This window comes from Talpa occidentalis, unplaced genomic scaffold (assembly GCF_014898055.3).
Source record: "Talpa occidentalis isolate TD23 unplaced genomic scaffold, MPIMG_talOcc4v2.1 talOcc4.15, whole genome shotgun sequence".
NCBI classification, from domain to species: domain Eukaryota; kingdom Metazoa; phylum Chordata; class Mammalia; order Eulipotyphla; family Talpidae; genus Talpa; species Talpa occidentalis.
The window spans coordinates 1,470,727-1,485,323 of NW_023601543.1; the positions used below are offsets into that span (position 1 = coordinate 1,470,727).

The 14,597-nt window shown below is 59.3% G+C and overlaps 1 protein-coding gene across 8 annotated transcripts in view; it reads right to left on the reverse strand.

Moving 5' to 3' along the window:
• Positions 1 to 4,567: 4,567 nt before the first annotated feature.
• ZNF185 (zinc finger protein 185 with LIM domain) overlaps positions 4,568 to 14,597 on the reverse strand; it is a 49,968-nt gene continuing 39,938 nt past the window's right edge. For 7 of the 8 annotated variants that reach the window (XM_037511803.2, XM_037511799.2, XM_037511802.2 and 4 more), the window contains 6 exons: positions 12,547 to 12,654; positions 11,542 to 11,622; positions 9,948 to 10,019; positions 9,042 to 9,144; positions 7,496 to 7,594; positions 6,676 to 6,712 (listed from right to left, as the gene is read on the reverse strand). In XM_037511803.2, the coding sequence (XP_037367700.1) occupies positions 7,496 to 7,594; positions 9,042 to 9,144; positions 9,948 to 10,019; positions 11,542 to 11,622; positions 12,547 to 12,654 (463 nt within the window). In that variant the 3' untranslated portion in view covers positions 6,676 to 6,712. Of the gene's footprint in view, positions 6,713 to 7,495; positions 7,595 to 9,041; positions 9,145 to 9,947; positions 10,020 to 11,541; positions 11,623 to 12,546; positions 12,655 to 14,597 lie in introns of all 8 variants that reach the window. The other variant, XM_037511801.1, reaches the window with a different exon arrangement.

Consider the following 14,597-nt stretch of genomic DNA (forward strand, 5'->3'; position numbering starts at 1 on the left):
AACATTCCTCGGCGGGGCGGGCGCCCCTTTTCATCGCGGTTCTGGACCCAGCCGGGCGTCACTCCATCTCCACAGGGAGGCGCCGGCCGCTCCCATCTCGCATTTTAAAATCTTTTCTTCGCTCCCCAAATCAACACAAACCCTAACCCTCCCCCCTCTGTAGACAAGGAGGAAGATTTGGATATTTGTTATCTCCTGCCTCCTTGCTCGCTGACCTGCAATAAGCACCCCGGCTCCCAGCACCCTGCTTCGGTGCTGGGGTCTCTGTGGCCGCCAGACACAGCGACCTGAGTTTGTCGTTCAGTCACCGTTTGGCGAGTCCGCTGGGAATTCTGTGCCCAGGTTGGACTGGCACCGGCTTGGGCCAGCCCCGGTTTGGGTCAGACAGTGGGAATCCGCGGCTGCAGGGCGACATCCGCCCAGGGGACAGGCCTTGACTGTGTCCCCCACGGCGCTGGCGACCCTCGTGCCCGGAGCCTGGGACGGACAAACCCCGGACTCTGGCCGCCTTCAGTTTCACATCAGCGGCCGCGCAAGTGCCCTTCTCCCCGTTTGTTTTGGTCTCATAGGTCTCTGGGAGACATTTGTGAAGCTTGGAGGGACCGTTATTGGGGGAGTCAGAAAGAATTGTGGGACTCCCCCTTTTGTTTTGACCTTGGGCGTTTGGGTATTTGTGTGAGTTTTGTTCTCTGCAGATTCCTTCTGTCATGGCAAGTCTTAGTCAATCGCAGCTGGTTAGGCTGCTGCTTCTCGAGCTGGCAACCTCAGAGAGATTGCCCGTGGGGGAGCAGACACCCCACCGCCTAGTCTGAGTGACCACCTAGGCAGGTTTGTCCAGAGGCTTGACACCTGCGTTCCTGCCCGGCCCCAGTCCAGTGCTCCAGCCCCCTCCATGCCTTTTCACTTAAACGGTAATAATAATAATGAACCTACTTGTTTTGAAAAAAATGTTGCATGGCACGTCCTGACAGGGGACCCCCGAAGGCCTGCTGCTGTTGACTGGCCTCTCCTATGAGCAGGTTCACTGAACACAATGCCCGCGCAGAGACTAGACCCGGGGCTGGAGAATGAAAAAAAGCAGTTCGAATGTCCTTGGCCCCTGACAAGCTGAGAGGCTCCCGGGCGCAGACCCGGGGGTCCGAGCTCGCGGGACTAGTGAGAGGCAAAGTCTCAGAAAAAGAGGGAGATTTTAAAGCGCCACTACCCGGGACTTCTGATACTAGAGAAGCACACCCCGAAACGCCCAGGGGGCGTCGGCACTTGTCCTCTGCCCATGGAAGTCATAAATCAAATCTGGTTTTGAAAGATGAAAATGGGGGCGCGGGATGGACACCAGGCGCGGCCGTGAAGGACTGAAGAAAAAATAGATTGAAAACAGAGTCAGTCGTCCAGTTCCCGCTGCTCGAATCTCCCGGGATTGCTTCGACTGTCATTGGAGATGAGGGAACGTACAGGACACGAATTCAAAGCAAAAGAAACGGACGTGGGCAGCGGGCGAGGGGGCCCGGGGGAGCGGAGGGGGCCGCGGCGTGCTTTCTGGACGCGGACGGACTAGCCAGGCCTCGGCGTTCTTCGCTGAAAGAAGGGAAAGGATCGCGATTTCCGGGATTGTTTCGGAGTGAAGCAAGGACGGGACCAACAGCTGCCTGGACAGGGCAAGCCGGAGGCCGCGGCGACGGCACCCGTTTGCGAACTGAGGTTGAGGAAGCGGGACGTGCGCTCAGGAAAAGGGAGGCACCAAAAATAATGTTTTTGTTGAAGAAAAAATTGCCCTCAGGCTGAAACGGATCGTTTTTAAAATGGGGTAATATAAAAAAAAAAGGGAATGTCAGAAAACGTATAAAAGGTTTGTGGAAGAGAAACGCTTAAGGAAAGCTTCATACGTGCCCGCGCCGGGTAAGAGCCAACAAGACCGGAAGCTTTACTACTAAGGTGCTAAAGTAAAGCCAAATTTCAATCTTTTCATCTATCAAAAGTGCTAATTTACTTGACTGTAGAGGCCATAATGAAATGTTAAAGTGTTTATAAAGATGAAGCAAGCCGGGATTTTTTTGTTCAAATCTCAGTTTTTATTTATATATGTTTGACATCACGCTTCATTTTTTTTACCTTTGCTTTCTTTTCTCAGGGGTCGTCCCCGTCGAGTTCCCACCACCAGGTCCCCGTGCCCGTCGCCACAGTCCCCGGCGCTCTTCCCGCCCTCCCGCTCCTGCACAAGGTCTCTGACATATACAGTGGTCTGCTTATTTATTCTTCTTCTTCTTATTATTTCCCCCCGAATGCCTTAGTTGGTTCCCCCATATTCCTCCTGTAAGTGAAACCATCCTTCTGACTGATTTCACTAAGCTGGGAATTGTGAACGAAAACTGGTTGTCTTGTGAGCGCGGGTGCGGGGGGCCCGCTGGAAGTGTTCAACAGTGATCTGAGCTAATGCGAAACACTGCATTTTCCCCTTGCAAGAGCATATAACAGGACGAGAATTCCTAGTAGCAGCCATGGAGGCCAATGCATGGGAGGACAGCCGCTCCTGAAATGTCTGTGAGAAAATAAACCTACACATCTTATAAGAACAAATTGCTGGATGCATTTAAATCACCCGCGCCGTCTATGAAAACAAGTCTGCCTGAAATGATCCCCCTAAGCTTCCTTCCACCTCCAGGCTCTCGCTGGGCTGCCAAGTTGGGGTCACTTGGAGTGGACAGACCCGAGTTTAAGTGGGGGGCTGGGTGCCCCCAGCCACCGCTCCTCTCCTCCCCTCCTTGTGCCCCTCACCCCCGCCGGCACCAGCCTGGGGCTAAGCGTGGCTGGGCAGCAAAGGAGCAGGTGCCCAGGAGCCCTCCCGGCTTACGCCACCCTGGCCTTCCCTGTGGGGTAGAGCACTCGGTGCAGCGTCTACTTCCACGCGGGCCCTGGTCCCCGAGTTTGGATGGCAGCTGTTCCTCGGCTCTGCGGTCCCGAGCAGGCTTCGGCGAGCGCCAGCCTGTACCGCGCTCGCTGACTTTCAAGGGCTGGGCCTGCACGGGCAAAGGGTGGGTGGGGGCCTCAGGAATGCGGTCTCTGTGGCCAAGAGACTCCGAAAGCCTCCTTCATGCTCAGCCGCTCCCCAGCACCCGTACCCCACCCCCAGACCCAGCTGGGGCAGAGCTGGGGAGAGACAAGCACTTTCTGGAGGTCCCCGAGGGCGCCCCGCAGCACCTCGCTGCCCCTGGCAAGGTTCCTGACCGTGGGCATCCACAGCCGGCTGAGCTCCCGGCTTGCGGAGCCCCGCGGCATGGCAAGGAGGGAAGGGAAGCCGGGCCGGTGGGCCAGCAGCCCGGGCTCCCAGGCGGCACCAGCACGGCAGCCTGAGCCCCAAGAGGCTGCCCGCCCGCACTCCCCACCCCGAGTCAGAGCGTCTGCCCTGCGCCCAAAACTTCAGAAACCCAGAAAAGTGGGTCCAGGGGGCTGAGGGGGCCTTGGATGGCAGCCCCAGTGCGCTGGTCTGCTGTACCCCCGCAGCCGAGCCTACCTCCCGCCACACTCCAAGCCGCCGCCCCCCCGCTGGGATGGCTGAGTCGGGTCTGGTGCCCGCCCCGTTGCCCTTCTGGGTCTCGTGCCACTCAGCATCAGCCAAGGAGCCCCAGGAAGGCCGCGCGGGGGACCGTGTGCCTTTTCTCCGAAGCAGCAGCAGCTCTTCCTCCTTGCCCGGCTGTGCCCGGTGACCAAGACGGGGCAGGGGTTGGGGTGGGAAAATAGAGGGACACCAGTTCAATACCTAATGGCGCACAGGTCCCTGTAGTGCAGGGGATTCTGACGGGCAGGTCTTCGCTGCGGGGACGGACTTCTTGGTCACCCGTTGTTTTGTCCCCTGATGGGATGCAGACCGCGGTGAGCCAGCCCACAGAGCACATTTCTGGATCCAGAACTTGGCAGCGTGGATCACTTCTGCCTCACACTGAGTGCCACGATCCAACAGGACTCGGACAGCCTGGCCTACTGGCCTTGATGAGCACCATGAGACAGTGGTGCGTGCTGGCACACATCTGGAGTTGTGGGTCTGGGTGCGCATGGCGGGGGGCAACTATGAGGAGGGTGGTTGAGACAATTCAAAATTGCCGTCAAAGACGAGTTGGTAGTTGGGGTGTTTGGATGTGACTGAGAGTGAACCCGAGAAGCATCGTCATCTGTTTGAGGGGCTGGCCTATGGGGGAGGGGAGAGAGATTAGCAGTGGGTGATAGTTAAGGAGAACTGAGCATGCGTCGACTGAGCATGCCCTCTCTGAAACTAGGTGTGTCCACAACTGGAACAGGCTGGTGAGGGACCAAGGGCCTTGTCACTGTAAACATCCAGGACCGACTAGGTGGCATGTGTCTGTATGAAGGGGAGGCTGTAACCCAAAAGAATCCAATATTCATTCATAGGTGACGAGCCTGGAAGCCCAGCCTCTCGCGCATGCGTCCTTTACAGGTCGTGCTAATTTTTCCCTTTAGACTTAATATGTATCTGCTTTTGTAGAGAATAGCTTCAGGTTAAAGGAGAAAACAAACCATACTGCCAAATAGCCCAAGTTATCACAGTTACAAAAGGAAATCTTAACATCGACACGTGCACATGGGATATCTTGACATTTATTAGAGTTGTATACTTTCATGTGGCTAAACAAGTCATGGTTAAAATACTAGGCAATGAAGAAGAAGCAAAAGTATAATGCAACCACCACTCTTATGTCTGCAGAATTCTGTGCCCTTTAAAACTTGAAGGAGGCTGTTTTGGATCAAAATCGATGCTGAGCTTGCAATCTCTCTCAGTGTCTCGCACGGCTGCTCGAGAACTCCCTGAATGGCAGAGTAGGTGGTGCCGCCGGGAGGGAAGCCAGCGTGTCTTGGGCTTTCTCCCCCACACTCCATCAGCTGGGCCGGTGTGAGACTCCGATGGCAGCTCCCACCGTGGAGACTTTCCTTCCCATTCCTTCATCCACGCGCTCAGTGCCCTGTGCCTTGGTGCCCACCACCAGCCAAGCCACATGTGTGGGCTGGACTTGAGGAAGACCAGCTCACCTTCAGTGTCAGCACACGGCTGTGGTGCCACTTCCCCTCCAGAAAAAACCCTTTGCACATTTTGCACATATGTGGAACGCTGTTCTGGGATCCCAGCCAAGCGCTCAGGCTCAGAAACTGGAAAGGGACAGAAAGGTCCCAATGAAATCAAGAGAGGAGGCCTGGGGTTTGCATCAGAAAACCTCTCAGGGCTGTTCCTCCTCCTGAGGTGATGCTGGGCCCGAGAGCACAGGGGCTGGAACATGAGCAGCACCATCTGACAGCTCGGACTAGCCCAGGTGGCCATCGGCTTTCTGCCTTCCAAGGACCTGGGGCCCTAGTGGCTGCCACCAGCTTCGGAAGTGCCTGTGCTGGGATGGGCTAGTGCACTGGCCCTGGCCCTGTGGACAAGAAGCGCCCTTCTGGGAAGGCCTGAGTGAAACCTGTTTCAAGCCACAAGCAGTACAGGTCAGAGCAGTTTCATGAGGAGGGGAGAGGGACGGGGCGAAATGCCCCTTGTGGTAATTTATGGGATTTCATACCCTACCCTCCCTGGAAGAGCTTGCCTCAGGGGAGGCCTGAGGGGTTGGTACCACCTGGAAGGAATGGCTCACGTCTGCACACTGCTTCGCACGCGTCCGGTGCTAAGCCAGGGGTCGCTATCTCAGTCGCTGGTACTGGAGCACACATGGGCTGTGGAGAGACAGCAATGGCTCCCCAGAGACCCTGACCACCTCTCTGAGCCCGAGAGCCCTCATCTGTAAAGTGGGGACGAGAACACCCTCCACACAGGACCAATGTGAGGGTCAGCGCCGCCCGCCAGTGACAAGGCCCGGCGTGTGGTAAGGTCGCAAACATTAGCTGCTTCCCTCCTCCGTCCGGCTGGAGTCTGTCTACCCTAAAACCTGCTCGAGGGTATTTCCACATCAGGCTCAGGGATCGGGAATTGAGGGCAAACATATTAACCGGCTATCAAAATGCAGACACAGAGGACCCTTCGGTCAGTACCCACCTAAGAATCACGCGGCGAGAACTGAAGCCCACTTGCGTGAACTTTCCAGTACAGGCCGGCGCCAGCGACAGTGAAGGTGCTGCCAGCAGGTCAGAGACTGCTTTCTAAGCCAATCACAATCAGCTTATGACGTCGTGGAGAGTCTAACCATGCACGTGGGAAGTAGGTAAGCGACACGAGCTTCCGGCGGTGCTGAGCACCTAGCACCTACATCTACCCAGCAGGCATCGTCGACAGCTCCCCGCCTGGCCCCTCCAAAGCTACAGGTCTCCCCTCAAATCCCAAACATGCGCTCAGAGATCCAAAAAAGAAAGTGGGGTGTTCTCCCTTCTGATTCAGGGCACAATGAACCCCAAGTTCCTTCCCACGCCAAACACAGTATAGGCCACCTCAACTGATGGGGAAGTCTGCCCTCGAGCAGCCTGGCTGGAATTCTCGTTCAGTCCCCTTTACTCAGCCGCGACTCAGCTGGTGGCTGTGAAGTGCTTTCTAAGCTAGAAGAGCTACACGGGTAGCCGTCGCGAAGATGCGCTACTGGGCGTCAGCGAGTTCAACTTGACAAGGCAAAAGCATGAAGAAATCAGATGGGGAGGGAGGACATGAGGGAAGGAGAACCAGCAACCTGGGGAGCTGGGGCGGCCAAGCTTGTCTGGGAGTCCTCAGCGGCTTCCTGGCCAGGGGTTGCTAAAAGAAAAGAGAAAGCCCTGAGACTGGGAACAGCCACGGGCAGCCGGAGGCCGCGGGGCAGCGCCGCGCCAGGCAGCAGCAGCAACAGTGTCTTCCCGAGAGGAAGCGGAACAGGCATGTGTTGGAGAGCCCGGCTGCTCCCCATTCCCACTGCCTTCCAGGGGGATACTCCGCTCAGCGCTGCTGGCTGAGGGAGTGTGAGGGCGGAGCGTCCGCCAGGACCTGGAAAGGTGGTGTCCTAGGGACAGCGGGTCCCCCAGTGCTCGAACTGGCTTTTGCCCCCAAACCTGTCTGCTCTCAGTGTTGACCACGGGGCCCAGAGGCTGCCCTGGTAGCCCCTGCTGGTTGGACCAGCCCCTGAACCCCAGCTGGACGGCAGCAGCCCCCTTAGCCCGGCCTTCGCCCGCTGCTGGCCCAGCTGCATCTTGCTTCCCTCGACACCCCGGCTGCCGAGTCCCGACCCACTGCTAGCAACGGCAGAGACCCTGGCCCGCGTCCCTGAGTCCGGGTCTGGAGTCTTTTTCTCCAGGCCCTTTCCTGTCTAAGTGCTGCTGGGGAGGGAGAGACTGTGAGCCTGAAGCTTCACGTAGTCCTGGGTAGGGCGCTGATCCTCCTCACCCAGGTCCTCAAATCCCCACTGGCTTGGGGGAGCAAGGAGTTGGAGGCGCTGAATATTAAGGCTAAGACAGACAGTGTCCTGGATCCAGGCTCCGGGAGACACGAGGTCACAGGGCGTCCCCTTGCGTTTCCTGCTGCTCAGCCCCTGGGGCCGGTACCCACCTAGAAGAGCTTCTCATAGCACCTCCCGCAGTGGATGGTGTCGCGGTGGATGAAGATCTGGTCCAGGAGCTCACCCATCGGCTTGCTGCAGATCCCGCACTGAAAGAGAGGGCAGGTCAGAGGCCACGGCAAGGGAGGCGTGGGCGGGGCCCTGCAAGGCGCGTCCCAGACGTGGAAGCAGACAATAAAAAATGGCAGAAAACAGACAAAACGCCAACTAAGCCTCGGTCTTGCCAAGTCCACTGGCAAAATCTGCACCCACTACGAGCAAGGGCCTGCTTCACTCCTGCCTCCACACCTGCCTCCCGGGGCCCACCGGCCCGCACTTCTCTTGGGTCCACCCACCCGCGCCCTCTCCGGGGCAGCGCGGCACGTCCTCCCCTCTCCCCTCAAACGTCCAACAGTCTTCCTCCTCGCGCCACACAACTAGGCCTTTTAGTGGCCGAAAAACAGGGCAGCCCAGCTGGGCTGAGCCCCGCCCCGCCCAGGCCCGCCCCCTGCTCCTGAGGACCACACCTGCTTTTCCCCCTCAGACACGAGCGGCGGAGGGAGTTCCGCACCCGCGCACCGCACCGCCCAACCCGGGAGCCGCCTTGGTTGTTGCCCACATGCTCGGCCTTCGCCAGGCTGCCATGTGCGAACTGCCCACCTCTCTCCCGTGAAGTGCACCATGCACTGGCAGCCGCTCTTTCTCCCACGCCATCAGCTGGTCTCTGCCGATCACTCCCGTGGCTCCAAAGCCAGGGCTGCTGGCTCTGCACCCCACAAAGCCAAGACTCCCGTCTTCTGGACTGGCGCTGCCCACTCCCATGTGTCCCATTCCCTAGGGAGCCCCGTCAGTCAGGTTTCAATCCCCGTCACTCCACCAAGACTTCACCTACTGAGCGCTGCACCAGCCACCAAGTTGCAAAACACCCCGGCCATGTTCACGGTCACCATGCGCGAGTGCTCAACAGTCCCCGCTGGGTGGGCGCCGCACCCTTGGAGACGCCCCCCGCACCCTCAGCCTCCTCCACCCGCTCCCCAGCCCTTCCCATGCCCTCAGCGTGACAGAGTCTCGCCGCCTGCTCCTGGCCTGCTGAGCACATCCAGTCCGTGGCCAGGGGAATCATAGCCCTGAGGCTCCGGCCCCGGCCTTTCCTGGGAACGCAAACCCACACGTCCACGTGACTGTGCAGCCTCCCACAGGCCTCTCTGAGGCATCTTCGATTCTGTCCGTGTCCACCTTCCCTCTGGGACATATGCCCAGCGCTGCTCCCCGTCAGCCCCTCCCATCAGCGCCAACGGCATCACCATCCTTTCAGGGAGTGCCCTGGGCCTCAAGCCTTGGAATCTCCCTTGACCCTTGTCATTGCCTCACACCCCACAAACGCTCAGCTCTACTTTCAAGTACTGTCCGCAACCCAGCGGCCACAGCCAGCTCCCTACTCAAGCTCTCGCTTCTGTGAAGCCTCTAAGAACAAGTGTGACCACAGAGACCAGTTTCTCCAAACCTTGGAGCTCCCGAGCTCGGGACGAGGCCTGCAGCCGCACGCCCCCTCCTCACCTTAAAGCAATAGTCGTGGCAGCAGATGCCAAGGTGGTCTAGGGTGATCTTTGGGCCATCTCGGATCTCCCGGCTGCAGTAAGTACACAGCCCTGCAGTCGTTCTGAGAGACGGGAAACAAGAACCCGGCAGTCAGGCTGGGCGCAGACTGCTGACCAGGTCCGGCTAGGCCAAGCGCTTCGCCATCTTTTATTTGCTGTGTGCTTAACCAGACCGCCCACTGTAGTCCTTCCAGTCGTCTTGAGAGACCAGCCGGGCACCTTCACCTACTTGCTGCACTGTGTGGACGCCCTGGGGTGATGCTTACTCCAGACAGGGCTGGTCCTACTATAACACCGGCTCCCGCAGGGACCGTCTGGGCTCACCGCAGGCCCAGGAGAGCGTGCCCAGTCATTCCGAGCTGACAGCATCGTGGCAACAGGCCAAGGTGGAAAGTAACAGGCACCCGCAGGGGTTCCCGTCTCTTCATAGGTGAGAAGTCAGACAGCGGAGCAGAAACACGGGGCTCGGCCCTGGCCCTGCTGCTCATTCGCCATGTGACCTAAGCTGTGTTATTTCCTTCCTGCTTTCTTCACTGTGACCTGAGTTGTTCAATCTCAAAGGCCCCTCACCTCTCTCCCCCCTTCCAAGAATTCTAATCCTCAGGCCTCTGCAGCGGCACGAGCCCCTGGGCCATTGCACACCACTGTCCCCTCTGCAGTAGCCCTTGGTGCGCCCCTGGTCCTGGGCTCCACGGCTTCCTTGCAGAGGAGAGGGGTGACTCCCTAGTCAGTGAAGCGCTCCCCTACATGGTGCAGGAGGAGCGGATCAGTAAAGCAGCAGACAAGGCCCACTGAGCCGGGCCGTCTCCCTCAGCTCTTCCTCCTACGCGGCCCTGTGCGCTCCCTGGTCGGGCAGCAGACGTACCTCTCAGGGCACAGGGTACCACCGCAGGGCACCCTCTTCTCTGAGCCAAGGGAGTCCTCCATGCTGCTGACACTGCAGAAAGACGGGGGAGGTTAGGTGGCAGGCGCCAGCTCACACCACCATTGTGGGGGCGAGCACGGGCCACCAGCCCCGCACCACAAGCTGGGCCAGGCCGTGCACAGCCAGCCCGTTCGTCATGCCCAAGGGCTGCAGCGCTGAGCTTGCTACCGAGGAGGCACAGTTCTCACCGAGAGTCCGAGCAGGGAAAGAAGGCCCCCCCGCGGCGAGGGAGATGCAAGGCCCGGTGGCCAGGGCATGCCGAGGGGACCCTACTTCCTTGGCCCCAGGAAAGGAACTTCTGTTCCCAGAAGCACAGCTCTGGGAGGTCTCTTTGCGGTAATGGAAAAGTTCTGGAATTGGAGACTGGCGATGACTGCACAACTTTGCAACTGGACTATACGCTTAAAAGACTTCCGTGACGCGTGAATTCTATCACAGTGGCGGCGCTGACAGGGCTGCCCTGGGAGTCACCAGAGAGGAGAGTGACACCGGGAAAGGAAGAGTCCCTTGCTCAAAACGACCCCACCGGTGGGGACCAGGCTGGGCTGTGAAATGACCCCCGTGCGCAGCACCCCACAGCACCAGTGCAGGCCAGCGCAGAGCCCTCAGAGGTCCGACCCTGAAGGGAGGCTGCGAGCACCTCACCATGGCACTGGGATGAGTGCCACACAAGCATTCCCAAGGGTGCACTGTCTCGGTGTGGCTTAGCTTTTAACTGGGTGGCACAGAGGTCCCCTCCCTTCCACGTGGCATCAGGAAGCGCGCAAGGAGCCGACAGAAGCAGCGCTTGTGTCGGGACTCCAGCGTGGAGGCTGAAGAAAGGAGCCCTGAGTTCTGCAACAGGATGGAACTGACTAGATGGTCCCCAAGAGCCCCACCAGCTCTGTGAAGAGCGATGCTTGCTTTCAGGATTGAAAAAAGCAAGCTCGGGCCTCCCCGGTGGCGCAGCGGTTGAGCGCTGGGTTGCGAAGCTGCCCGTGGCCTCTGCAGTGCCGGTTCGATCCCCGGCTGCTCCCCGGCCACCGGAGGAGGGTCCCACATGGCGCGCAGACCTCTCCTGCCGCCCGCTGCTCCCCTCAGCAGTGTCCTTCGGTCCTTCTGCCTGCTCTGCTCCCCGCTCTGGCTCTGGTGAATTCTCTCACCCTCCCGCGCTTCTGACTGTACCCAGTGCATGTACAAACAAAACAAACAAACAAACAAATAAATAAAACATGCCTCTATAAAAAACAAAAAAAAACAAAAAAAAACAAAACAAAAAAAAAAAGAAAGAAAAAAGCAAGCTCGTCATCTACCCAGAAACAAAGACTAGCAGCAGGGATGACGCTAGAAGTGGGGTGTAGGAATTACCTATACAGGGGGCTTGAAGGCACCGACTTAGGTAGGAAGCTGTAAGGGCATCAATCACCATCCTTCAATTCAAGGAGCGATGCCCTAGGAGCTACTCCGGGCCGAGTCCCGCAGCGCAGGGATGAAGATGACACAGGGCTGGGTGGGAGGGGGCCAGGAAGAGGAAGGAGCTGGGCTTTGCTCTTACCTGCTGTAGCATGAAAACGGCGGCTTCCCAGAAGACACCTCGCTGGCATTGGTGTATTCCTTCACGAAGAGAACGCCCTTGCTGGAGAAGCACAGCGGAACAGAGAGAGAGAGAGTGGCAAGTTTGAGGGCCCTGGCCCAAAGGAGCGGTCCTGGGTTCAGTGTCCAGGAATGGGAGGGCCCTCTCCTGGTGAAAAGGATGTGAAGGCGCTCGTGGGGAGGCCTGGGGGCACAGGAGCCGGCGTGCACGTGCGCTCAGGCTGACAGCGAAGTCTGCACGTGCACTTCAGAGCCCGGGAAAGCAGCTCCCTGCGGCCAATGGCAACATGGCATCCTCCTTCATGCAGGCCCCGACACTCAGCAAGGCACCCTCATATTTCAGCACAGTGGGCTTGCCATCACCCTGTTTGTTCTCTGTCCCGTCCACCTGGGGCCAGGAGGGCCTCCAAACCTCAATCCTGTGCTGTGAGTGCCCCCAGCTCTGTGTCTTTCCTGGGCACACTCAGCTACTGCAAAATTCCCATCTTGTGGGAATCAAGGCGTGCCCTGCGCTGGCCTGCCACGCCCTGGACTAGGCTCCCTCTCCAGCCTGTACCCTCTAGCCTGCTGGCGTGATGTCAGCAGAGAGGCCTCCTATCCCCCGTCTCAGCCTCCCTGCAATGGTGCCACTTTCTGCCTAAAAGCCTAGGCAACAGGCAAGGGCCAGCCCCGGGCCTGCCTTTAAATGTGCCCTGCAGGCAGTGCCGCCCGCCAGGCCCTGTGCACACTCACTGCCCGCATGTACCCCACAGCTTGGCCAGCTGCCACAGGGACAAGAGGCACAAGGGGACCTTCTAAACCCACCAGCAGGAGTCAATGCTGCGGGGACTAGGCTGCACTACGCGACCCCATGGCCAATGGGCTGCTGGGGGCTGGGGAAGGCACCGGAGCTAGAGTCGGCGAAGAGACAGGAGATGAAAGGCAAGTCCCTAGCCCATGCCAAGCACCCCACACGGCCCCTTCTCACCTGGCAGAGCTGCAGTCCAGCTCCCTTGGGGAGGCCGGGGCGGACACCTGAGGCTGCTCAGCAGTGGCGGTGACAGTCACAGTGACCATACAGCTCGAGGGTCTCCCCCTGGAAGAAGCAGGGGTGGGGGAAGCGTCAGCATCGACAGCTGGCATCTTCCAGGGGCAAGTAGGGTTTTGGGGTCTGCTCCTGAGACCACCACTTCAAGGGGTTAAAAGCATGCCGATGTTCTCAAAACAATTCTTGTGAATCACTGAGCTTTTGTTCCTGAAGTCTCCTCGCTGATTTGGGGGGGGGGGTGTAGCCGCTCATGTCACAGCGTCTGCTGACCCAGTCACACTCCCTGTAACTTCCCAGGGTGTCTGTGATTCACCTGGTTAGGGAGAGCCATGGGGCCACCTGGGACTTGACAGACACTGTCCCTTGCTAGGACCAGGAGCCTGTCCCCCAGCCTGCAGAGAATTTTCTGGAGAACACAAGGCCAAGGCAGAGAAGGACACATGGAGTTCAGCACTGCCAAGGCAGCATCTGATGCCCCTCACTCTGGAGGAGCATTGCCACGAGCAGAGGCAGGACGGTGCCGGGTACAATGGCTTCTCTGAGCCTCCACCCTTTGTGCAATGCAGCCCTCGGCCTGGAACCCCCCTCTGGGCCCACTCGCCAAGTCTCTCTTTGGCCAAGCCCTGACTTGCTGTCAGTGTGCCCGCTGCCAAGTTGCCAGTCCCACACCAATGAGCAGCCACCCCAACTTGTGCCATCCACCTTGGTCCAGGTCTACGTGCATCTGCTGCGGGCTATTTGGCCTCTGTCCTGGTGCTGCTGCTTCTGCCTGACCCACACTCCCGGGTCCTGAACTGCTTTACGAGAGGGAAGGAGGTGGACAACCAGGGCCCATCACCTGGCCAGCATGGCCTCATCTTCCGAAAGGGTGTCCCACGCGCATGCAGCTCCAGCACACTGGCTGACCTCTCGTGCCGCCACCTTCTCCTCCAGGAAGCCCTCCAGAGGACCTTCCCTGCCACCCCACATCAATGCCCCCAGTCACCCTGGGATGTGCCATGAAGCCTGGAAGAGGTGGACTGGCTGGGAGGGAAAGCCCCACAGGAGTCTAGAAAGACAGACAGACGATGAAACACAGAGCCAGAGAGACGCCAAGATGCCTGACTCCAAGAGGAAGGAACAGCAGCCTCCTGCAACTGAGCACCCGGCAAGAGTTTCGGCGTCTCTGCCCCACACCGGGCGTGATGGTGGAGGGGAGGGCAGAGCTGAGGGGAGACCCCGCCACGACAGCACTCACAGCCAGCCCAAGGGGCCGTGGGGGACCCCTCTCTTCTGTAGCCTCCCCAGCCTCCTGGCCCCGGCCTGCCCACCTGGTGTCCTGTCCCCTCAGCCCCACTTCCTACTCTCCAACCACAGGCACCTTCTTCCAGTCCCTTCTCCCACACGCTGTCTCCCCTCACGGCCTCCGGGCGTGCCCACCTCTGCCTAGTCCAGCTCCTCCTCGTGCTGCGGGTCTAGAACCGCAACCCTGAGCGCGGAGAGCCCCGTCGTCCCGGCTAGCACGCGCTGCCGGGGCCGCTCTCCACAGAGCCCCCTTCTCTCCTGGGCGAGAGACAGCCCCGCAGTGGAAGGGGAGGCCGCTGGGCTCCGGCCATCTGGGCTCTGGCGCTGTCACACCCCTGCTCTGCCTCAGGTTCTCCGCCGAAGGGCAGAAATAATAACAGGGCCTCCTCACAGGGCTGCTGTGAGAAGTAAGCGGGGACACAGGCCTCGGACGGGCCTGTCGGCACACCTCAGAGGCCAAGAGCTAGGCTGCCGTGCTGTCACTCGAAGACGTGAAAGGCACAGCCAAGGCCAGGAGACTGGGAGTGGGCCAAGGGAGCGAGCTAGCACTCAGAGATACAGAGGAGCCAGAGGTCAGAGGCAGCGGTAGGCCACCATCAGTGAGGGGACAGGAAGAAGCACAAAGCACCGAAAGGAGGGAACGCGGGCAACAGGCAGAGCTCCACGGGGCTGGCGAGCGCGGACGTGCTCTGCCGGGCAACCGGCGT